The 23,613-nt window shown below is 41.4% G+C and overlaps 1 protein-coding gene and 1 long non-coding RNA gene across 3 annotated transcripts in view; both read left to right on the top strand.

Moving 5' to 3' along the window:
* TMEM248 (transmembrane protein 248) overlaps positions 1 to 22,853 on the top strand; it is a 50,096-nt gene extending 27,243 nt beyond the window's left edge. For both annotated transcript variants that reach the window (XM_089683805.1, XM_089683804.1), the window contains exons 2-7: positions 5,020 to 5,196; positions 7,139 to 7,424; positions 12,496 to 12,646; positions 12,742 to 12,925; positions 17,989 to 18,132; positions 20,482 to 22,853. In XM_089683805.1, the coding sequence (XP_089539931.1) occupies positions 5,035 to 5,196; positions 7,139 to 7,424; positions 12,496 to 12,646; positions 12,742 to 12,925; positions 17,989 to 18,132; positions 20,482 to 20,502 (948 nt within the window). In that variant the 5' untranslated portion in view covers positions 5,020 to 5,034 and the 3' untranslated portion in view covers positions 20,503 to 22,853. The remainder of the gene's footprint in view (positions 1 to 5,019; positions 5,197 to 7,138; positions 7,425 to 12,495; positions 12,647 to 12,741; positions 12,926 to 17,988; positions 18,133 to 20,481) is intronic.
* On the top strand, positions 15,389 to 16,595 carry LOC149457438 (uncharacterized). The gene is made up of 2 exons (XR_016313633.1): positions 15,389 to 15,640; positions 15,739 to 16,595. It is a non-coding gene; the product is annotated as an uncharacterized LOC149457438 (long non-coding RNA).
* Positions 22,854 to 23,613: the final 760 nt, after the last annotated feature.

Raw genomic sequence — 23,613 nt, forward strand, 5'->3', positions numbered from 1 at the left:
CCTTATTTGCTGTGACCCTGGACCTGTCTGATCTAAAGAGGGATACTCTTCCAAGGGCTGAACCAGATGTACACTTCCAGTGACACCAGGGAATAACTATTATACACTGCACTGTATCAAGTGTGGTTCTGGTGAGTGGGCATTTCTTACATTCCGTATTGAGGAACATCCACTGATCGGGAATAACTGAGGACTATTGATTTAAGCGCTGCACTATTTCTTTCATTCATGACAGCTTGCCTACTGTTGACATGCTTTGGGCTAATCACAGGATCATTATAGGAAGTACAGTAAGTGCAGCTGTTATGAATGAGCTAATGCTTTAGATTTCTTTTTTTGACACTGTACCTTTTTATTTTTTATTTGAACTTTATTCATATGAACAACATCCCTTTGTATGGGCCATGACAGGTCCTCTTTTTGGAGAGATCTGGGGTCAATTAGACCCCAAATCTCTCCTCTGCCCTCCGAAGCAGCTGATCAAGCTTGAGATCAGGTTGATTGGCCACTTTACAAGCTGATAGCAGCTAGAAACTGGAAGTGGCAAAAACCTTCGCTTCTGGTTCCCCATCACAAAGGGGGAGGAACAACATAAGTTCCTCTCACTCAATCTATGGCATCTGATGCAACAGGTCACATTGGTACCGGGCTCTTTGGTGGGACTGGAGACTCCAGTAAAGGCGATAAAAGGGTGGGGGGGACCACCTGTAAGAGTAATTAGGCAACTATATAGCCGCTCTGATTATTTTTACATTGCTGGCTATAAAAAATGTCTGGATCATAGCTTCAGACATGACCCCAGATGTCACTGCTTCCATCCAAAGATATACTATGCCCTAAGGGTGGGAAGCAGTTGAGGACCTGTGTCTACAGGATTTTGTTTTTGCATCAGACAGGTTTTGCGTTTCCATACAGGTCTATGGAAATGTAAAACTCCCTTGATAATAGTCCCTTGTTGGTGAATTTTGAATGAGCCGAAAAGTCCTCTCAACACAGGCCCTTTAAAAGAGAAGTTTGGGATACAACAAAAAACCAATCATACTCACCTAGTTGGATGCAAAATCAATCTGATGGTGCATATGTCACCTGCCGCCTCTAAAACTGAGAACTGAGCCATCAAAGACCGCTGATCGCTCAGTTCTTGGTCTTCAGTGAGCACAGTGAGCAGAGATCTGGCTTTCTACTCTGCCCCTCCAGCACTCACCCCCCCCCCCTTTGTTTGCCACTCTGTGCCAGTCATGCAGCTTCCCTCCCTGCGATGTACAGTGAAGGAAATAAGTATTTTAATCTCCTGCTGGTTTTGAATGTTTGCCCACTCACAAAGCAATGATCTGTCCAAAAATCGAATGGTAGGTGTATTGTAACACTGAGAGACAGAATAGCAACAAAAAATTTCAAAAGAAATGCATGTCTAACAAATTATGCACTGATTTGCATGTTCATGAGGGAAATACAGTAAGTATTTGATCCCCTATCATTCAGCAGGATTTCTGGCTACCAGGTATCTTTCATACAGGTAACAAGCTGTGATTAGAAGCAGTCCCTTAAAGGGAGTGCTGCTAATCTCATTTTGTTACCTGTAGAAATGACACCTGTCCACAGGAACAATCAACCAATCCGATTCCAAACTCTCCACCATGGCAAAGACCAAAGAGCTGTCCAAGGATGTCAGGGACAAGATTGTAGACCTACACAAGGCTGGACTGGGCTACCGAACTATCGCCAAACAGCTTGGTGAGAAGATGACAACAGTTGGTGCAATCATTCGCAAATGGAAGTAACGCAAAACAACTGTCAGTCTCCCTAGGTCTGGTGTACCATGCAAGATCTCACCTCGTGGAGTTTCAATGATCACGAAAACAGTGAGGAATCATCCCAGAACTACATGTGAGGATCTTGTCAATGATCTCCAGGCAGCTGGGACCACAGTCACCAAGAAAACAATTGGTAACACACTACGCCGACAAGGATTGAAATCCTGCAGTGCCCACAAGGTCCCTCTGCTCAAGAAAACACATGTCCAGGCCTGTCTGAAGTTTGCCACTGAACATCTAAAAGATGCAGAGGAGGACTGGTTGAAAGTGATGTGGTCAGATGAGACCAAAATTGAGCTCTTTGGCATCAACTCAACTCACTGTGTTTGGAGGAGGAGGAATGCTGCCTATGACCCCAAAAACACCATCCCAACTGTCATGGTGGTGGAAACATTCTGCTTTGGGGGTGTTTTTCTGCTAAGGGGACAGAACAACTGCACTGCATCAAAGGGACGATGGATGGGGCAATGTACCGTCAAATCTTGGGTGAGAACCTTCTTCCCTCAGCCAGGGCATTGAAAATGGGTCGTGGATGGGTGTTCCTGCATGACAATGACCCAAAACACACGGCCAAGGCAACAAAGGCGTGACTCAAGAAGAAGCACATTAAGGTCCTGGAGTGGCCTAGCCAGTCTCCAGACTTTAATCTGATTGAAAATCTGTGGAGGGAGCTGAAAGTTTGGTTGCCAAACGTGAGCCACCAAACCTTAATGACTTGGTGAGGATCTGCCAAGAGGAGTGGGCCAAAATCCCTGTTGAGATGTGTGCAAACCTGGTGGCCAACTACAGGAATCGTCTGACCTCTGTGATTGCCAACAAGGGATTTGCCACCAAATACTAAGTCATGTTTTGTGAAGGGGATCAAATACCTATTTCCCTCATGAACATGCAAATCAGTGCATAATTTGTTAGACATGCATTCCTTTTTAATTTTTTGTTGCTATTCTGTCTCTCAGTGTTACAATACACCTACCATTTGATTTTTAGACTGATCATTTCTTTGTGAGTGGGCAAACATTCAAAATCAGCAGGGGATCAAATACTTATTTCCTTCACTGTAAGTATTCCAGGAAGCTGCAGGACCAAGTACACATTCTGGCCTAGGCCAGAATGGCAATGGGAGTTGGGGGCAAAAATAAAACATTTTTAATAATGAAAACAAAAATTAAAAACTTTTCCAGCAATTCTGCTTGGGGGGGAAGGGAGGGAGCGTTATAATTGAACTAACTCCCTTTTGGGAGTTAAGTACCACTTTAAATTTGGCTGTATTCTGATGACAAATGGTTTGGCAAATATGAAGTAGCAAAATGTTTTAATATCGAGCTGCTATTCAGTACAGAGGTGCCCAAGGCGGTGGTAAATGTTTCTTCAGGGTTCAAACAGCTTTGTATTCCATATGACAGGTCTTTTGTTCTTTTGTACCTTTTGCTCAATTGATTGCAATGTGTACATTTGGTGTGACTCATTCTTCTTCAATCATTTCTGTACATTCTTTTTGTAAGAAATGTCATTGTGCCACTACAGTCAGATCCCGATTGCTAAAACTGTCATTTATGTAGAAAATCTATGGGCTTATTTTTAAATCTGATACAGAAGAGCAAAAGCCGTATTCCACAGAACTTTAAAAATGAATAATGGAACAACAGATCTCATTGCACTACATTTTGTAGAATTGCATTGTTTATTCAAAAACCTGTGTATGATTCAAACCATCAGTCATAACCTTACTGCTATGGTTAAAAAATGAATGTTCTGAGTTATTTTGTAATTTACTTCTGAAATAATCTTATAATCCTATCTGTGGACTAAGAAACCTTGGAAATGTGGATACCATGGATTCCTGAACTAGTGTAGAATAGTTTGATAGTTGCAGAACAGCGTTGTATTGATTAAAAAAAACATGATCACAATGACTTATCCTGTAACTAAGTTGGCATTTAGCCAATGTCTCATGTCTTGTCTCCTGTCTTTGGTGAGTAACGTGATCGCTCAGCTGCATAAACACAGAAAGGTATCTTTTGAGTACCTATTAAATCTAGTGCCTTGTGATTGTTCATCTTAAATTCTTATTTTCTATAGAGTTAAACAGATTTCTGAGACCTGCATACTTATGTTTCAGCCTGGGTTTTCCCCTTTCATATCAAGGGGCCATTCACATTGCAGGGCAGTGTTTTATTGGATTGGACAAAAAATAATTTTAGGTTTGACAAACCTTCAAGCATTATCTATTTTCTGAAAGCAGATACCCTTGAGAACAAAATAGTGGTAGTTCTGATTTTTTTTAATTTGCCTATTACCACAAAGGTCTAGGTTTAGTAATACACTAAAGTTAATTTTGGGGCCCACGGACGCAATAAGATACCCAATTTATTGGTAATATATAAAAGATGAGGTTGGCCGAAGTAAATGGATATTCAACAAGTCAAACCTCAAATTTGCGTTTGCCCGTGAAATAGTGGCAAGCTTCAATATTCTATATTTTCCATAGTCGACACTTTAACAGCCCCCTATAGATCATCGGTTTAGCATTACGAAAGACGTACAATGTATGGACCTGGCAGCAAAAGGGTTAATGTGTCAGGCTGTACTGAATTGCACATGCTGGCAAACTAATAGAGAGCTTGCTATAAAAAGAATGCATTGGGATGACTCATGGGTGAGCTGCTGCTCCTTCACTCTTCAATCACAAACTAGTTCTGGGGGGGTAGGTAGATGGTGCTGCAAATTATGGAAGTGGGTGATAGCCTTCTGTTCACAATTATGTCACCAGTATGTCAATATGATCCCTGTGGATCATCTGATTGGCAGGTAGGCCTCCACTGGGCAAAATTCTGATCTGGAGATTAAAGCGCCACACATTAAGGCTATAATAAAGAAAGGAGTTTATTAATTCGGTGTAGAAGCCAATCTGCTTCAAGGGCCCAAAAACACCTTCTCATTCAGGGCTTAGAACAATATGGGGTTGACAGTCTGGAAATCCAGAGGTAACTGATTTTGCAACACATTGCTGTTCAGTCAGTAGTTTCCAGATCAGTGTTTTGTCAGTAGCGAAATAGAGCAGGTCCTTGAGCAAGCTTAATTGCTTTAACTGCTGTGGTCAAACATGGCTGAACAGAATTCTAAATCTGTACAAAAATATGTATTTCAAAAATGTTTTTAGCTTCTTGTGTATAGTTTTTCTTTAATCTTTAACTTCTGTTTCCAGGGCACTCGCACCACGATGTTGCTGAATCTACATCCCCTGGAGAACCTCAAGTCCTACATCAGCAGCCGGCCCCCTCTGGTGGTGTTTATGGTCAGTGTCAGTGGCATGGCCATAGCTTTCCTGACTCTTGGCTACTTCTTCAAAATGAAAGAGATCAAATCACCTGAAATGACAGAGGTATGGATGTCCAGGTGGAAGAACTTTTTTTTTTTTATTATTTGTGTAATAAAGACCACTGCAGCCTTAATGGGCTACTTTCAATAAAGTATATATACAGGAAAAGAACAATTAAAGTCTTAGATATAGAAGACTGTTGTCAGGTTTTATTGGTGCCTGTGTCCCTGTTAGGAGGACATGGACACCTTTTGCTTTTGTCCTGCTGACCAAGTTCAGTGTCACAGAATGTGATAGGAATTCCACAAAGGTTGGCAGTGAGGAAGTGAGGGTAAATCTTCCAATGTGGACACCTGCTCCAGCTCTTTAAGGGGAGAATATCCATCAATTTAAAGTTTTTGCTCACACTTAAAGTCCAGCAATACATTTTGGATGCCCATGGGATTTCTTTTTTATTAATATTTGAACGCCTGCTTTATGCCATTAGGACCTTGCAGTGCTCACCTGCTCCTCACACGCCTATGTCTGGTGTGATTATGAGCTGTGACGCTCATTATTCTTCATCTGTAATGTATTTGCTGCTCCCCCTTTGTTGTCCTATTGGGGTGGCATAGGCTATACTCTGACAGCTTTTGAGGACAGATACCCGTGGCTGTTACAACCTGAATGATTTTCAGAGCCAATTTTCTCTAGATACCCTGTCCGTAACGGCTTGTAAACATCAAACCAAAACCATTGGTGGCAAAATCCTCGTCCCTTCTGGTTTCTTAAATTACAGAGGGGAGGTGAGAGGCACCCTATAGAAGTGGTCTAGTGGCTAGATAGCTGCTTGGATTGCTTCTACGTGAAAGCCTATCACCAGCTGAAAATTGTGTTACCGGGATGATGCCTGCACCTGCTTCAACCTGAGGGAAGTTGAAATGGTTAATGTTGCGTCTTCGAGACAGGAAGTATAGGTAAATCTCCTTCACAGGATTCAGACAGCAAAAAAATAAACAGATTTTGACCCTTCTCTACTCGATCCATAATTGGCTATGGCTATAGTTTAATGTTTACAGACACACATCTTAATAACCAGATGGTCTCAGCAGGTCTCTCTGAAGGTAAATGGCCCTCTGAGTTACGGCAACTCAGGGCTGTATTGATTTTACAGCCTTCCTGTAAACCGTTTAAAATGTGAATGTAATTGCAGACAACACCCTATATACCAATGAAATGGCAGAACATATAAGCGACCAATGTAACTCACAATTTCTTTGGCTCTTTCTTTAGGTCATTTTGTAGCATTCTTTCAAGTCAGGCACTTGGTATACCTCCGTTGTGAAAGGTGTTATATGTCTTCATCTGAGGTCTGGGACTTCTTTTGGAAATTTGATCTGGAGGGTACAAGATTGAGTTTTTCAAGGTTTTGTTTATAACTGAAGTTAATTTTTAACTCCTTTTAATATACTGTTCAAAGTGGAACTGTCACTAAATTGTAAATTTTATATTATTAGGGTGCCAGTGAATAATGTGATTCCAAATTTATTATTTAAAGAAAAAAAAAAGTACTTCTTTCTAGCTATAGATAAATGGTTGTTGGTTCCCAGCTTCAAACTAGCCAGACTAGATTTCACAATCTATGGCTTTTAGTCATTACTACAGAGAGTCTGTTGTTTTTCTGTAGCACTGAAATAAGGACTTCTTACGTAATGAGCAAATATAGCTGGTCTCAGCTGCACATGTACAAATATTGCACGGAAACAAGTTCATTAAACCATTAACTCAGTTTAATATTTACAAAACTCAACTTCATGTCTCCTGTGCCATTTTTTGCCCCCAAATATTTAAAAAAGTTTTGTCAACCATGTTGTCATGTGACACTGCTCTCTGATGCTTTCATAAACAAAGACAGATTTTCTGCATCAAATGATATTATTCTAAGCCATGCTCTGCACAGTATTGTATTTTGTGGTAATCAATCATGTTTACATAACTTTCAGCTTTCATTTTTTTTTTACTGCAGGACTGGAATACCTTTCTCCTAAGATTTAATAATCTGGACTTTTGTATATCTGAAAATGAAACCTTGAAGCATATTCTTAATGATACCAGCCCACCAGAGAGTACAGTCACCACTGGCCAGGCTAGGTCATCCACACAGACCCCCCAGGCATTGGAAGATACCGGACCTATAAATATATCTGTAGCCATTACCCTGACTTTGGATCCTCTGAAACCTTTTGGAGGCTACTCTCGTAACATCACGCATCTCAGCTCAACCATTTTTGGTCATCAAATTGGACTTTCAGGTATCCATAATGTTGTGACCTGTTTAACCACTTCAGTACTGGACACTTTCACCCCCATCCTGCAAAGGCCAATTTTCAGCTTTCAGTGCTGTCACATGGCAATTACTGTACCCAAAATATTTTCTTCCTTTTTTTTGTGGTATCACTAATCACCGTTTTTTGTTTTGTTTTTCTTTGCTATATGAATGAAAAATACTGGTAATTTTGAGGGAAAAAAAATCTTTGTTTCTGTTATAAAACTGTTATAAAATTTTACAATTTTTTTTTCCATAAATTTAGGCCAAAATTTATTTTGCTAAATTTCTTTGGTGAAAATAACCCAAATTATTGTATATTATTTAGTCTGTGTGAAAGAGTCTACAACTATGGTATATATATATATTTGAAAATTGATCAGTCCTTATGTACTGTTTACCTATCCCATTTCTTGAGGCCTTAAAATGCCAGGACAGTACAAATGACCCCTTTTTGTAAAGTAGACAGTCCAAGGTATTTAGTAAGAGACATAAGTTTTTTGGCGGTGTCATTTTTTTTCACAGTGTTTTGGAAAGTGAAGAAATTAAATAAAATTTTGTTTTCCACAACTTTTTTTTACATGCTGTGACCAGAGCAGGGCAGTGTCACCATAGTGACACTGTACTACTCTTGGGAGGTGATCAGGATTTTTTTTTCCTTGCACTATGATTGCTTATATCAGTGATGATCACTGTTATAAGCAATCGTTTTTATGAATGGCATCCATTGTCCATTCATGTACAATTGTGGTAGCTTTGATTGGCCACAGCTATCACACAGTACAGGTGTGCTGTGATTTGCTCTGTGGCCAATCAGAGATCACAATAGTACACAATTATTGGCTGTGAATTAAAGCTGTTGTGTTCATTTGACATGATTGCTGTGATTGGTCACAGTGATCACATTGTAACGGGGCCATCCTGGTACAACAACCTGTCATCTGCCAATGTCCAGCCCTTGAATGGGAGGACATCATATGATGTCTGTCTGGAATAACAGTGCTCCCGTCCAGCTGTCTTTTCACTATAGGCTGGGCATGAGGTGGTTAAAAGAGAATTCTAGACTGCAGCAATACATAATGTGCATTTCCCATAAATGTGTAATTAGATAAAGTGTATTTTTTTTTTTTTTTATTCTTGTTATCCCCTTTTAATGTGGAAGTTCTCAGGTTTTACCTATGTGCCAATAGAAAGCACCTAAAACATTTCAAGAGTAAGGGTTACATTAAACCGTTTGTTGCATGTAACCCGTTTTCCTTGGTACTGATGCTGGAGGGCTAGTTGTGCATACAAGCAAAGGATGAATTATCTTTTGGTGAAGAAAGTGATCACAGACAAAGATCTGTATTTTTTTAATGTGTAGATTGGACGTGAAAAGTGCTTGGTCTTTGTGGGTATGTTTCGAACAGCTAATTGGGAACTGTGTTATGTTATTATTTGCAACTTGTATTTAGTGGACTATAAATTTAACAACACGAAACTGTTAAATAAAATATAAAATGTTTGCATTCAGTCCTGTAGAGCATTGCAACAGTGACCAATACATTGGCACATGCTGCTGCAGCCTCTTTCCCCAGCCTCAGGTCCATACAGAACTATGGATCTTCTGTTATGAGGCTGGAGGAAGTAAACCCTGGAACCCTGAGCTACAAGTGCAGTAACGCCCCATTTAGTGCTCCATTGAGATGTGCAAGTCTGTTTGCTGCAAGGGAGCATTTTATTACATTCACAGATCCCTGTGATGGAGCCACGCACAGTCATGCTGAATAAAAAAGAAAAACAATAAAAAGCATAAGAAGTTTGATGATAGTAGGTTGAGGAATGTCACCATGTTTCATGTTACACCCTAAATATGGATGTAACCTGAAACACGGTTACAAAGTTGAACTATACTTTTACAGTACTTTTTGGGAATGTTTCTGCAATCTGTACTGGATAGGAATGTTTAACCTAAACATATGTAATGTAACATGCACAAACTGCATTTTTTGCAAGTGCAACTGACAAAATGCTCTGATTTGATCGAAGAGATCATGTGTTGAAGCAGTGTATTAAATACATCGCTTGTCTCTGCTAGCTTTGTGACAGAGAATAGGAAGGCAGGTCAGTATAATGCAGATTGTTCCACAATGTATGGAGCGTTGTGTTAACATGTTGTGTTTTTTATTTTTTTATATATATATATATATATATATATCATACACTAAAAGCCTTACTAACTTACTGACCCTCTAAGCAACTCATAGAGGTCAGATAGCAGTCTGAAGAAATACAATTTTAAACAAGCGTTCTTTTATCTAAGACTGGCCATACACATAGTTTTATTCCATTCAGCCTGTGGGCTGAATGAAAAAATCTAACACATTCATCTATCCATGTTACACAGAGCTGATGAAAGAATATCTAGCTGTTGTATTTTGACAGCTGGCTCCGCTAGCTGTGAAAATACCCAAACAATGCCAGTGTCTACTTAGATGCAGGTGCTGTTTGGCCAACAGTTTTCCACGCCCCTTCAATTTTTCAATCAAGGGATGTCAGGTGGAAGGCAGCTTACAGGGTCACCCACTTTCATTTTGGATAGAATAGGTAAGGTAATAGAAACTCTGTCAGGTATTTATTGCTGTCTGTGGTGACCATTGTCTCTGAGACAGAGAGTGATGGGAAATCCCAACATTTTGGAAGTGTCACCAGATCAAGAGGTGATGAAAAGTCTGCTAAAGGGGGACAAGTCTCTTAAATTAAAAAAATCATTCACTTTTTGGGGATTTCCTCTTGCATCTCCAACACAGGTCATGAAGGGAAATTTTTCCAACAGGACACAGCAAAAAATATCTTGAGAGGGGTTTACTATTTCCTACAGTATTTAACACACAAAAAAAGGTTTTGGCTTTATGTATGCTTTCAAGCAGAACTGCAGCCTATTCCCTCAGCACTTACCGTATTTTCCGGCGTATAAGACGACCCCCTACTTTTCCTGTTAAAATATAGTGTTTGGGCTATACTCGCCGTATGAGACTACCCCTCTTCCAGTGCACACCAGTGGGAAGAATCGTGCCCCATCATTGGTGTCAGTGGGAGGAATAGTGCCCCATCGTTGGTGGCAGGGGGAGGAATAATGCCCCATCATTGGTGTCAGTGGGAGGAATAGTGTCCCATCATTGGTATTAGTGGGAGGAATAGTGCCCCATCATTAGTATTAGTGGGAGGAATAGTGCCCCATCATTGGTATTAGTGGGAGGAATAGTGCCCCATCATTGGTATCAGTGGCAGGAATAGCGCCCCATCATTGGTGTCAGTGGGAGGAATAGTGCCCCATCATTGGTGTCAGTGGGAGGAATAGTGTCCCAACATTGGTATCAGTGGCAGGAATAGCGCCCCATCATTGGTGTCAGTGGGAGGAATAGTGCCCCATCATTGGTGTCAGTGGGAGGAATAGTGTCCCAACATTGGTGTCAGTGGGAGGAATAGTGTCCCAACATTGGTGTCAGTGGGGGAAGGAATAGTGTCCCAACATTAGTGTCAGTGGGGGAAGGAATAGTGTTTCATCATTGGTGTCAGTGGGGGGTGGAATAGTGACCCATCGTTGTTGTCAGTGGGGGGGGGGAGGAATAGTGCCCCATCGTTGGTGTCAGTGGGGGGGGGGGGGGGAGGAATAATGCCCCATCGTTGGTGTCAGTGGGGGGAGGAATAATGCCTCATCATTGGTATCAGTGACACCAATGATGGGGCACTATTCCTCCCACTGACACCAATGACACTTGCTGACCCCTGTTCCAGTATGGTGCTGCTGCAGCCAGCATATGTGGTTGCAGCAGCACCTCTGCACGGCACACTTACCGGCCGCTCCTTCACTCGATTTTCGCGGGGCCGCTCGGCTCCGCCTCCTCGCCGGTGATCGGCCGCCTGTGTGCCTTTCCTGAGCTACAGTTCTGGCGGCCAATCACCGGTGAGGAGGCGGAGCCGAGCAGTCGCGCGGACATCCAGTGGCCGAACTGAATGAAGGAGCAGCCGCGCTTCCTGAACTGGATCGTCGTGGGATCGGAGCCAGATAAGAAACAGCAGCCCCTGCCCACCCCTGTACTTAGTGTCCCTTCCGTTGGAAGGGGGGGTGGGGCAGCGGTGGCACCACGCCGCCCCCCTAAAAAGTGTCAGCATGCCGTATACCGGCGTATAAGACGACCCCCGACTTTTGAGAAGATTTTCAACAGGTAAAACGTCGTCTTATACGCCGGAAAATACGGTACCTCATTTCAACACATATCCCAAAAATCAAAGGATTATTCTTTATCTCAGGACCATGGGTGGAACCATACAATTAATTGCTTTACATCCATGATTTCCTTACGCTGCACTGATGATAGCCAAATAGCCTGAAACAGCTGTATGCAGTTTGGAATAAATGGCTCTATAATATTTAGGCTCTTTATTGCACTATAAACAGGGGATCTGGATGTACATCTGGCCAACATAATGTAAAGAACTTGTAAATAAAAGTACACTTTTCATTCTGCTTCCCTGTGTGAGAAGGGTGATAATAAGAAATTACCATTAGGTTGACTAGTTCACTGCTGGGGTTTACAGTGTACAGTTTGGAGCTATGCTCTAGCCTTTTGTGCTTAGAAGTCACTGAAGCCTAGATCCCCAGGTCAAAATTAGTAGCGTCAATATGCATTGATTAACTTGTCTAACTGCATGGCTATTTTGCCACCTAGCCACGTTTGCCATCTAACAAAGTCTCAATTTTAGCTTTCAAATATCATTTGTATCATATATTAATGTAACCTCAGCATAGTGCATTATGTTTATACAGGGATTTTGGGTGGTTTGTCATTTTTTAAATATGGATATTTTGCTTGCTGAGATTCTAGTGACCTCCAAATGATCAGAAGTGATTGACAGGGTTTAGTTTATGTAGAATGTATGTCATTTTCAGTTCCTGTTGGTTCTTCTGACCTTTTTTGCTTTTTTTTTTTCTCATTTTACTGAATTGTATGTTCCGCTTTTATTGCTCTCTGAAGCCTGTCTATTTATATCTCCCTTTTGCTTCCCTATCTAAGGCAGAGAATCCCACGAGGAAATGAATATAACATTCACTCTGCCGGCTGCCTGGAACTCTGATGAATGTATCCTCCACGGGCACTGTGAGCAGGTGGTATTTACTACTTGCATGACTGTGACGGCAGTGAGCAGCGTGTTCCCAGTCACTGTGTGAGCAGCTTATTTTTCATTAAAGTCGTTGTCGCAGCATGCTAATTATAGCCTATTAAAAAGAAGACATTAATGTATTGTCTTGTTTGTTTCAGACAACCACCTCACTGCATTCCCGAAACGTACAGCAATGCCACCCTGTGGTACAAAATCTTCACTACTGCTCGAGACTCTGGCACAAAATATGCACAGGATTACAACCCTTTCTGGTGTTATAAGGGAGCCATTGGGAAGGTTTACCATGCATTAAACCCTAAGCTTACAGTTATTGTTCCAGAGGTGAATACATGACTTTTATTCATTCATTTAGTATTCTATCCTTGCACTGTTTTACTTTTAATACCTAATCAGTGGCACAAAGCTTACCAGCTCCATGCACATGTACATTTTGTGGACTGATCAGATGTTGTTGCTAGTTTTTATAGATAGTCCAATTTATTAATCGTTCATTAGGGGATCATGAATTCAGAGACAACTTCAAGTGAGGCAAAATAACCTCTCACACTCTCCTCTGGGGATAAGAATCATCATTTTACTACTACTTTTTATTGAGTCGGATTCTGTCATCTGTGTCTTAGTGTTGGAACCTGGTACAACTTCGCTCTCAGGGTGTTATCGTTCCTGTGCTAAACAAGGAAAAGTTTCAAGGTTTTTTACTCAAACATGTTCATGGTTTCCAAGGCAAAAAGGGGCATATGTTCCATTCTGGATTGTAAACGCTCAGTGGCTTCATTTGAGTACAGCAATTACATATGAAATCCACCAGTTCAGTCAATCACTTTCTTTCAGTTACATGATTTCCTCAATCTGTGGTCGTCGAGTATGCCTTTTTGCATTCCCCATCTTCCAGCACGTCAACATAATCTGCGTTTTGCTGTGGGGATACAACACTTTGTTCACTGTTCCTTGCATATTCACCTGGGTTTTATCCCCAGTGTCTGCTCTGTTTTGATCACAGGGCATTCCCAATGTGAGGTCTCTGGACAAGGGAACAGCCAGTACAGTCTTTTTCAGTCAATGTTCAATAGACTCTCAAACTGTGTAGTTGGATCATGTATCTCCAGAAATCCATTCTGAAGCCAACTCATCTGGAGTATTTCAGTCTTCTCCTACATACTGCTCAGTCCAGGGGTTTTCCTTCCACTGGACAAGCTCCTGACTCTCTGTTCCCCATGTTTAGAAATGTAAATCCAGGAAATGTCTGATCCTCCTCTTCTGCATGATGGTTCTGGGTATGCTGGTAGCCTGTACCTTTGGTCTACAGGTAAGGAACATCGGATGTGGATCTCTTGGCATCCAGGTTCAACAACAAACAACTGAGCTAGTTTGTCTCCAGAGGCAAAGATCCTCTACCGGTGATATTGAATTGGTGACTCTGTAATCAGTACAACCTGATCAATGCTTCTCCTCTGAAGCTCCTTCCTTATCTGCTCCACAGGATCAAGAGGGAGTCTATCCAGGTGATTTTCATTGCACTAAGCTGGCCCAGGAAACTGCGGTACTCGGACCACATCAGACTCTTGGCAGACTCTTCGTGAGCGCTACTTGATTTTCAGGACCTCCTGTCCCAAGAACCGGCTTCCTGCTTCAGTCACTGGCCATGGCAGTTAGCTGTTAAAGCCCAGCCCAGAGAGAGAGGCCTAACTGACTCCAGTATTCATGTGCTGCTATAGGCTAGGAATTCCATCTCTCACAAGGTGCACCATCGTATGTACAAAGCATATTTGCTTAGTGCGAGAAGAGAGTTCTCATCCCAGGAAGTACTCTCTATTAGACTTTTGTTTTTTTGAACATTCTCCAATCCAGTCTGGACCATCGACTGGCCTTGAGTATCTCATTCTCTGATTAAGACCCCTGTTTAGGGAGCCCCCATACTTCTCCCTATATGCATTTCTATGACTCAGTGGGACCTCAGCCTGGTCCTGTGAACCCTTTAAAGACCCCCTTTCCAGTAGCACACACAAGGTGATCTGCCTTGTTGCTGTCACCTTTGTGAGGCATGCCTCTGAATTGGCAGCATTATCCTGTAATTAACTTTCTTTATTCTACATAGGTATAGGGTTGTCTTGAGACCTAGTGCTTTCCTTTTTTTCTTTAGGTGGTCTCTTCCTTTCATCCTTACAAGGATATCATACTTCCATACTTCTCTGTCCTACCCCAGACATCCTAGGACAGTGGTCGGCAAGCCGCGGCTCGCGAGCCACATGCGGCTCTTTACACGCTTTAATGCGGCTCTTGTGTGCCGGGCGCCCGCTCCCCTCCCTCCTCTCGGGTGGCAGGGACTCTGCAGCGTGATCCAAAAAAAAACAGCCAGGGCAGCGCGCTCAAATGCAATGATTGGCCAGTCTTGCTGCCACTCACATCCTGATAGCCAGTGATTGGCTGTCAGGATGTGTGTAGGCGGGGCAGCGTGACGAACGTGAGGGGAGCTAGGCTCCTCTCACAGTCTGCCCTGAAGACCGGAACGGCGCGGGAACACGGCGAGAGGAACGCGCGGAGCAAAGGTAAGTGAATTGACACGGGGGACTTGGCTTACTACTTACTACTACTATATGAAGGATGAATTACTATAGGGGGGATGAATTACTATGGTGGATGAATTACTATGGGGGATGAATTACTATGGGGGATGAATTACTATGGGGGATGAATTACTATAGGGGGGATGAATTACTATAGGGGGGATGAATTACTATAGGGGGGATGAATTACTATAGGGGGGATGAATTACTATAGGGGGGATGAATTACTATAGGGGGGATGAATTACTATATGGGGGATGAATTACTATGGGGGATGAATTACTATATGGGGGATGAATTACTATAAAAACTTATTGAAACTAAAAACAGTGTACCATCCTATGTATTTTCAGTTTTAAAAATGTGGCTCTCAAAATAAATTTCAATCGTGGTTTTGGCGAGATTTGGCTCAGTTGAAAAAAAAGGTTGCCCACCACTGTCCTAGGAGAACACCCTTCATTACTGGGATGCGGTAGGGGCTGTTTGTGTCTTTCTGTCATCTCATCTCTTAGAGACACTCATTCTCACACCTTGTTCTTTTTTGGGTTTACAACTTTGTTTTCTTTGCAGAAACCACCCTTTGTACCCATCAGGGATATTCTTACAGCTTTGATCAGACGTATTTCCTACTTGTCCTGTTCTTGCAAGGGACATCCTGCTTCCAAGTCCACGATCACGAGATGGGTTACATCTGTGATCGTTAGAGCTCCTAAGAACTTACACACTCAAGGAAAACAAATCCACCCAATCAGTGAGAGTCCCCTGGGTATTTTGGAACCAGGCCTCAGTAACCTATCTGTGTAAGCCTGCCATCTAGTCCTCTATTCATAACTTCTCAAGGTTCTACCAAGTGGATGTCAAATCTTTGGCCGCAAGGTTCTTACAGCAACACTCTGAAGTTGAGTCCTTTTCTGATCGTTGTTGGCTTGTTGGTACATTTCTGTTTTCCCTTTTCATTCATTGCTTGGGGATGTCCTAGGGTCTATGGATACGTTGCCTGTGTCCTGTACTGTGTACAATTAGGATTAAGGCCATGAGGAATGCTAACTTTCTTGTACATTCTGTATTTTGGAGTGCAGTACAGGACACAGACCACCCTCCCTTCCATTCCTTGGTTACTCTGCATTGTTTGCTGAAAAATTGAGAACTCATGCAGTGGGATAGGATTGTAGGGGATGTGCCACAAAACTGCTGAATACTACCTAAATGAAACTGCTACCAGTATCAAATTCCCTTGTATGCAGCAATATAACGTATAGTTTTCTCTGAATATATATCCCTGTATCCCCTAATAATTGCAAAATTATGGTAAGTTGTCTTTTTTTTTTTTTTCTTTCATTCATAGTCTGATCTTTGCTCACAAAATATTCCAACATCCCTGTATATGCAGTGTGTGTGTGTATATAATAAATATACTTCAATAGTAATACTTGTCTTTAACTACTTCACTTCTCACACATGTACACCCCCTATGGACCGGAGCAAATTTACTTTTCTGCTGTGGACCTGTTTATACTGCAATAACAACATGATTACCTAAGATGACAAACTAATGTGGATTACGTTACCTTCTTTACATGATATTGTCCAGCAATTATTTTTTTTAATCCAATCCTTAGACAAAAAAGTAACAACTAAAAAAATCTTACTTTTTTGACCAGTGTTTAAACAAATGTTACTGCTGTGGAAAAAAATTACATTTTTAATTCTAAAATTTGTCTCGTCTTAAAATGATTCAAAATGTATGATTCTGGTACAAAACATTGCAAAGTTATTGTACAAAGCATAGTTTTTCCCCCCTTTTTTAAATGTGGCACTAAAACATTAACCAACAAAACAAATATGAAAAAAGTTTAAATATTTCATGGTTAATAAGAAAAAGGAGGAAAATAATAGTTGAAGAGGACGGAGGAGATAAATTGAATTTCGCCCCTCCACCCCTATCCCCCCAAAAAAAGTGTGTGTGCGTGCGTGCAAATTATTATTTCTTTTTTAATCTAGTAAAGTCCATTGTTTAAAAAAAAAACCTGGTGATCATGCCAATACTACTGGGTTCCTGTATTAAACTGGCCATGAGAAGCACATCCATGCTGCATTGGTCAGTTTGCATCCCTGTGTCCCCTGGTGGGAATTACAGGATGCTGTTTTGGACAAATTTTATTTGAAAACAATTGTTTTTGAACTTGTCAGGTTGCTTTAACTGACATCATCTGCAGAATGAAGCTCAATCCTACTCATTAATTTTTGAAATAGAGTAGATACAAAAGCAACAATATTACATTGTATCTTTTTATGTTGTGTCTGGATGATGTTGATGAAGTTGGTTCTTTTTGTGATATAGCTGCTGCGTTTACACAGCAACTACCAGCTTTATGTTAAAAGCTGATTAATTACTGGTAAGTGGGAAGGGATGGAGGCAGCAGCTGGATAGGACTGGACATGCTACACACATACTATGTACTTTGATTCTTTTGTGGTGACGTTTTGCACCTGCAGTGTTCTTAACTAGTTAATATTTATTTTTGATTAACATGGTACAGTGCAACTTTTCTTTTATATATTTAAATACACACACACCCACCCCCTACAAAAGTCAAAAGGAAGGGTGTGGGTGAAGTTTAAGCAAATGCAGTGGCACTCTTTTATTCCGCTTTGATACACCTTTATTGACCATACAGGTGTATTCAAATGAACTTCAGGACCTTTCAGTATGTTGGCTTCACATATATTTCAAGTGGTATAGTAAGAGACTTTAAATGACGGTGATTTCTTTTCTTTTCATTTTGGACTTCTCAATATGTGCTTTCTTTGTGATTATAGGATGACCGCTCCCTTATTAATCTACACCTGATGGACACCAGCTACTTCCTGTTTGTAATGGTCATCACTATGTTCTGCTATGCAGTCATCAGAGGTCGACCAAGCAAGATAAGGCAAAACAATGCAGACTTCTGCCAAGAGAAGGTAATTGCCAAATGAAAAATAATAAAACCTGTTTTTTTTTTTAAAGTGGTTTAAGAGACAGCAAGTGTTAATACTTGGTAGGCAAAGGTGTCTAAACATGCTTATGTCTTTGTTAAATCATGTCCAAGAGCCCCAGGGCACTGAGGGCCTTATTCATCATGCAGCTCTATGGCCTTACTGTTTAAAAAAAACATTTAAGTTTGCATGGTTAGATTAGACAAGCTAATTTGCTTTTCCCTAACCCTTGCTATTAAGTAGCAAAGTGTGAGAGATGGGAAGTGGTCAGGAGTGCTAACAGCCATAAGTGCTTTTGTGCCTCAGTATTCAAGGTTTCTGGGGAGGTCTGCAAAAATTGTATAGATGCCCGTTATGTAGCATAAGGATCATTATTTTTCTCCATCATCCTTTGAGGGACACTGGAATTCAGGGTGTACTTGAGCCCCTTATACCCCATACCTTATATCCAACATGCCTACGTTTTTATGCTAGTGTCCTAAGTGGTTAGAGGTGTTTTCTTTGGCTCTGCTAAGAAAGGTTTAGCCATTTTGTTTTTCTTTCTGGCATTCTAGCTTTTTGATATATATGATATTCGTATACAAGTAGGATTTCCACATCGCTGCTTGAGCTGGTCTCTACATAGCAGCTATCCTAAAGGAGTATCCTCAGCAACAGCTTTGAAGTCTGTACCACCAACCCGCTGAACTGGATGATTGTGGGACCAGCCTGCAATGTGATTTTCGGGCACTGGGCACTGCATTGTGGTGCTTTCCAGACCTTTGTGTATTGTGTTAGTGGCAGAGCCCTCTCCAGAGTTGTGGCACAGCCTCAGCTGTAACCCAGCTAACTTACTGTTGCAGTGTTGGGCCCATTTTCTACCACTACTGATTTTACTGCAGTAAGGGTTAAGGCAGAGGGATCAAGCACTTATGTAATCTGATAGGTGGAGTCTTGCATGAGCGTGCTCTCCTTCATACCATTCCGAAGAACCATCCTGCTCCTGACACAACATGTGGATCATCCTGTTCCATTCCACTGCCTACATACAGTTACTTGATCACCTCTTTCTGTATGAGACCCTCATCAACACGAGCTTCCTAGGTTTGTAAGTACCTAACCTAAGGCCTTGCCTCTCATTGAGCCTAGTTGCTTTCCATTATGTGGTGCAACACGTCTTCTCAAATAAACACAGAAGACAGTATTGCTACTATGGTTAACCTCAGCCCATACTCGAATAGAGGTTCTGGGGCTGTTTACGTTGTATCTACAGGAGAAACTGATGCCTATGATCTAGAACAGGGGTCTCCAAACTATGGCCCTCCAGCTGCTGAAGTACTACAAGTCCCATCATGCCTCTGCCTCTTGCCTGTGGCTGTCAGATTCTTGCAAGACCTCGTGGGACTTGCAGTTTCTTAACACCTGGAGGGCCATATTTGGAGAATCCTGATCTAGAACCTGATACTCATTATAGGGTTGTCCTCATCAGTGTCTTATTAAGCTGTGGTCTCTCTTATGTCCACAAGGACTAGGATATATTCTTTGGACTTTCTGTCTATTTGTGCCCATTTACTGGTGCAATCTACTCGCAGAGGCTGTATGTGCACCCCAGCACCATCTCCAGCAGAGTCTGTCTCTGACCCTTCAGGGCTCTTGAATGAAACTGTGCCCGAGGCCCCTGTTATAATCTTTGATTCGGAGTCCCAACAGTCTATTCATAGAGCGGCTGTTTTGGTGCCACTTGCAGATGACCCAGATTTACAAAGTTTTGTAAAAACCTGATTGGTGCAGTGTGTTCTACCTTGCATCTAGAGGATCAGCATTGTATTCCATTCCTTCATCTGATGGTATATTCTTGTTTTGCCCGCTTGTCTCTCGCTGGTTGAGGCCCATTGTTTCTTCGGGTTGAAGAGTCTCCTTTTGGCGGTGGTCTGTCCTGGTCTGGAGCACCAGTTCTCTCCCCTTAGCCATAGCAGTTCCTAACTCGCAAATGGTTTCACTTCATCTTGAGTTGATTCAGGCATTGGTCCTTCAGATTCCTCTGAAATACGGATAGTTCCCAAATTTGTTTGATTCTATCAGTAACTGTTGCCCACCTCTCAGTTGACAATATGTCTGCTTGATCAAAATAACTTGGAGTGTCTTGTGGATTCTGGCTTATGAGGGTTGGTGCACACAGCTTTTTCTGTTCGTTTCCCAACCTCCTGAAGGCAGCAGTATAACCTGATTTTTTCTGAACACCATGTTGACTCAAAGAAATAGATTTAAGTGAAGTAAAAAAAAAAATCTTTTTTTTTTCTTTTTTTTACTCATGTTTCAAGATTAAAAAATAAACCATTTTCTTTTATTTTTCAGGTTGCTCTTTCTGAAGCATAGCCATCCTTCCTGCACCATCCGATATGAACTGGAGTCATTGCCTGTTGACCCCACCAGGAGAATGTGTCCTTCTAAGGGGGAGGGAGGAACACACAACTTTGCAATGTTGGTTTCTTCCAACCAAAGACATTTCAAGTGCCTGTAATTGATTTGTACATATTTATAAATAGGTACATTTAAAGAGGCTTGGTGCAAATGTACTGCATCGCAGGAACTTGTGTTTTACTCCTTGTACCTGTGGACTAGCCGTTGTTTTCTCGTGTAGATATGTTTAGTGGCTGTGTATAGTGGGCAGTATGACTTGCCTGATTGATTCATATGTTTAATGAATGAGATCCTGATCTCAAGCAACTCTGCACTTATTTGTTTTTCAGTATCTAGCGAAATGATAAATTTGTTTGAATTAAAAGGATGAAATGTCATTGCTGCATGGAAAACACCTTTATTCTGTTAGCTGTATGTCTAAAAGCATCATTCTTCATAACACACCTGCTCTGGAGAGTCTGTAGATCCATTAAGTAATCAAATGTTGGTTTGAATGTGAAATCATAATCATTTACATATATAATGGGGCTTATTTGCAAAGCAACTATTTTGCATTCTAGTCATACTCGGAGTATCTTAACTGTTGACAATACAGTAGAGCAGAGCCACCTTCTCTTACTGTGGGACCCCACTACATCTATAGGAGGCACAGTCTTTTACCATTCTTAAGAATTACATTTAATTCTTTACATTATTCAAAAGACTCTGGAGATAGCAACTTTCTCTGCAAATCCTCTGCTCCCTATCTTTTCATTGGTTATTTTGGCAAGGGCTTACCAGACTGAGTAGAATAAAACTGCAGTGGGCAAGAAACCAATAACCGTTGCTGTGGTAACAATGCAGTGGCTGCTTCCTTCTGCTGTTCTCCAAACTTGGCTATATAGTAACAGAGAAACTATTCATTGTGCGGTCATTTGAGAAGCAAATTGCCTGGGATAGAGCAACCTAACATGGTTTAAAGCTTTTGGTACATGCTGTTTTGCACTCTACCAATATTAACCCTGATCTAGGCAACTGAAAAAGCAAAATGCCAACTGTTTTAAGTGGAACTTTACCCAGTAACAGCTTGATAAAAATACTGTTATTTAGCATGAAATATACATTCCACATTAATAATTTTGCTAACAAAGTTAGTGTGTGCTGTAAATCGCCTCCCACATTGCTCCTGTTTCTGCTTGCCAGAGGCTGCCACTTTGTGGAAGCCCAGAGCCCCTGAGCAGCAGTAAATCTTTAGGCTGTCAGCAGATTGCCCTCTACAAATTTGGCACAGTACCTAAAATAAAGAGAGCAACTAAGCATGTGCAGGGCAGGGTGAGACAGTGTATTACTTAATTGTAAACCGTGTAGGCACTTATTTTTAATGTTTTACATAGCTATACCAGCAAAATGGGTCGGCCTGAAGTGATCTAACTGGACCTTATTTTCTGACTAAAGTTCCACTTTAAGTATATCTAAATTGTCTTAAAGTAAACTGTTCACTTTCTGAATATGTATCTGCATTTTAGGAGTATTGTAGATTCCCAATAATGCTGGTTTTACATCTGTGTTGTGGAAACTCCTATTAATACATGGGTATGCATGCACTGCAGTGTGGTGGAATTCATTTTGAATGGCATCATAAGTCACATCCTGTGCTTTTTGGTGCACTGCATTTTCAAATTAATTCAGGTATGTTTTATGTGTGTTGGAGCATTTTACCATCCTATTAACAATTAATAGCTGCCTTAAGGCAATGCACCTCTAGGGCCCAGTGGCTGAACTAAACCAGCAGATTTAATACTCCCAGCACTTACTGACTGTAATGCAGGCTTATTTAGACCCTAAAATATTAGCTGTGTCGTCTCTGTTCATTTTACAAATTGCATTTTTAGTAAAGCAAAGCAGCAATTTTTATGTTTGGAAACGGATAGTGATGTCTTTCCTTTTACAGAAGTCATTGATATAGATATGGTATATTCCAGGGGTAATGCTGCAGGACACAATAGACATACAATTCAGCTAAGACCCCACAGGTGGCAATACGAGTCACTTCAGCTTTTCCTTACATTGTTTGTTTCTTGTCCTTGCTTGACAATGCAGCTCAGCCCCGGAGAGGAGGCCCAGCACAACTCGCCATGTCCTGTCTTTTGTCAGCAATGAACAGTTTTGGGTTCTTCTGAATGAATCCTGGTCATCGCTAATGGCAGCCGCTCTAGTTTTCATCAATTTAGTCACCACCAGTCTTCAGTCTCCGGAAACTGTGTGGCCTCCTGGTTTATGTGGAATGCTGTTTGGTTTTCTGAATAAAGCTATCCCTGGTACTGTGACTCTGACTTATCCTAAATTTTTATAAAAGAATACAGGAAGTAAAATTGAGTTTTAGTTTTAGCCTGATATAGATTGTGTATATTCAAAATAAAATTATAGAAGGTTGAATATTTTAGAAGGGGGAGGTCATAAATAAGTCCCATTGTAGTTTAAATAAGTAATAGTAAATATGGATGTTGGAGTTCAAGACAATGGCTGCTGCAATGGAAGGGTTGCTTGTAGGCAGTGAACGTCTTGATGATAACATCAAGTGTTTGACTTCCCTCTTCCTCTAAGTCTTTCCCCAAGGATACATATAGTTTGCACAGTGCCCCAAGCGGACTGGCTTTCCTTTACAGGGTGCTCTGGGGAGGAAGGCAGAGCTGTATTCTGAGCACAAAGAAACTACAGGCTTAGCCCCTCCTCTCTGGATTTCCCTGCAAAGGTGACAAGGGTGAAGTAGCGATCTGAGAAACCTGTGTGGCACTATGAGAGGATCTGAGTTAGGTTCTGATGCCCAAGCCAACAGTGAAGCTGTGGGAAAAATTGGTGGAAGAGCTTTGGTAGAAAATACAGTTTTCTACCAAAACTGCATTTGCGTGAACCCAGCAGCAATCACTGCAGGTAATTGCTGGCTGTGCAGACAATAGCTGCGTCCACCAGCGACCTGTTGCCATAGTGAATGGGGACGGTGGCTGTATTTATCTGCTGAGAACTGCGGGCAGCCTCAGAAGAAACTGCTGCTACAATTTGCACTGGCCCTAATTGCCCTTGTGACTG

The sequence above is a fragment of the Staurois parvus genome, unplaced genomic scaffold, assembly GCF_062004578.1.
Source record: "Staurois parvus isolate SC_StPar_1 unplaced genomic scaffold, SC_StPar_1.0 ptg000321l, whole genome shotgun sequence".
Taxonomy (NCBI): Eukaryota; Metazoa; Chordata; class Amphibia; order Anura; family Ranidae; genus Staurois; species Staurois parvus.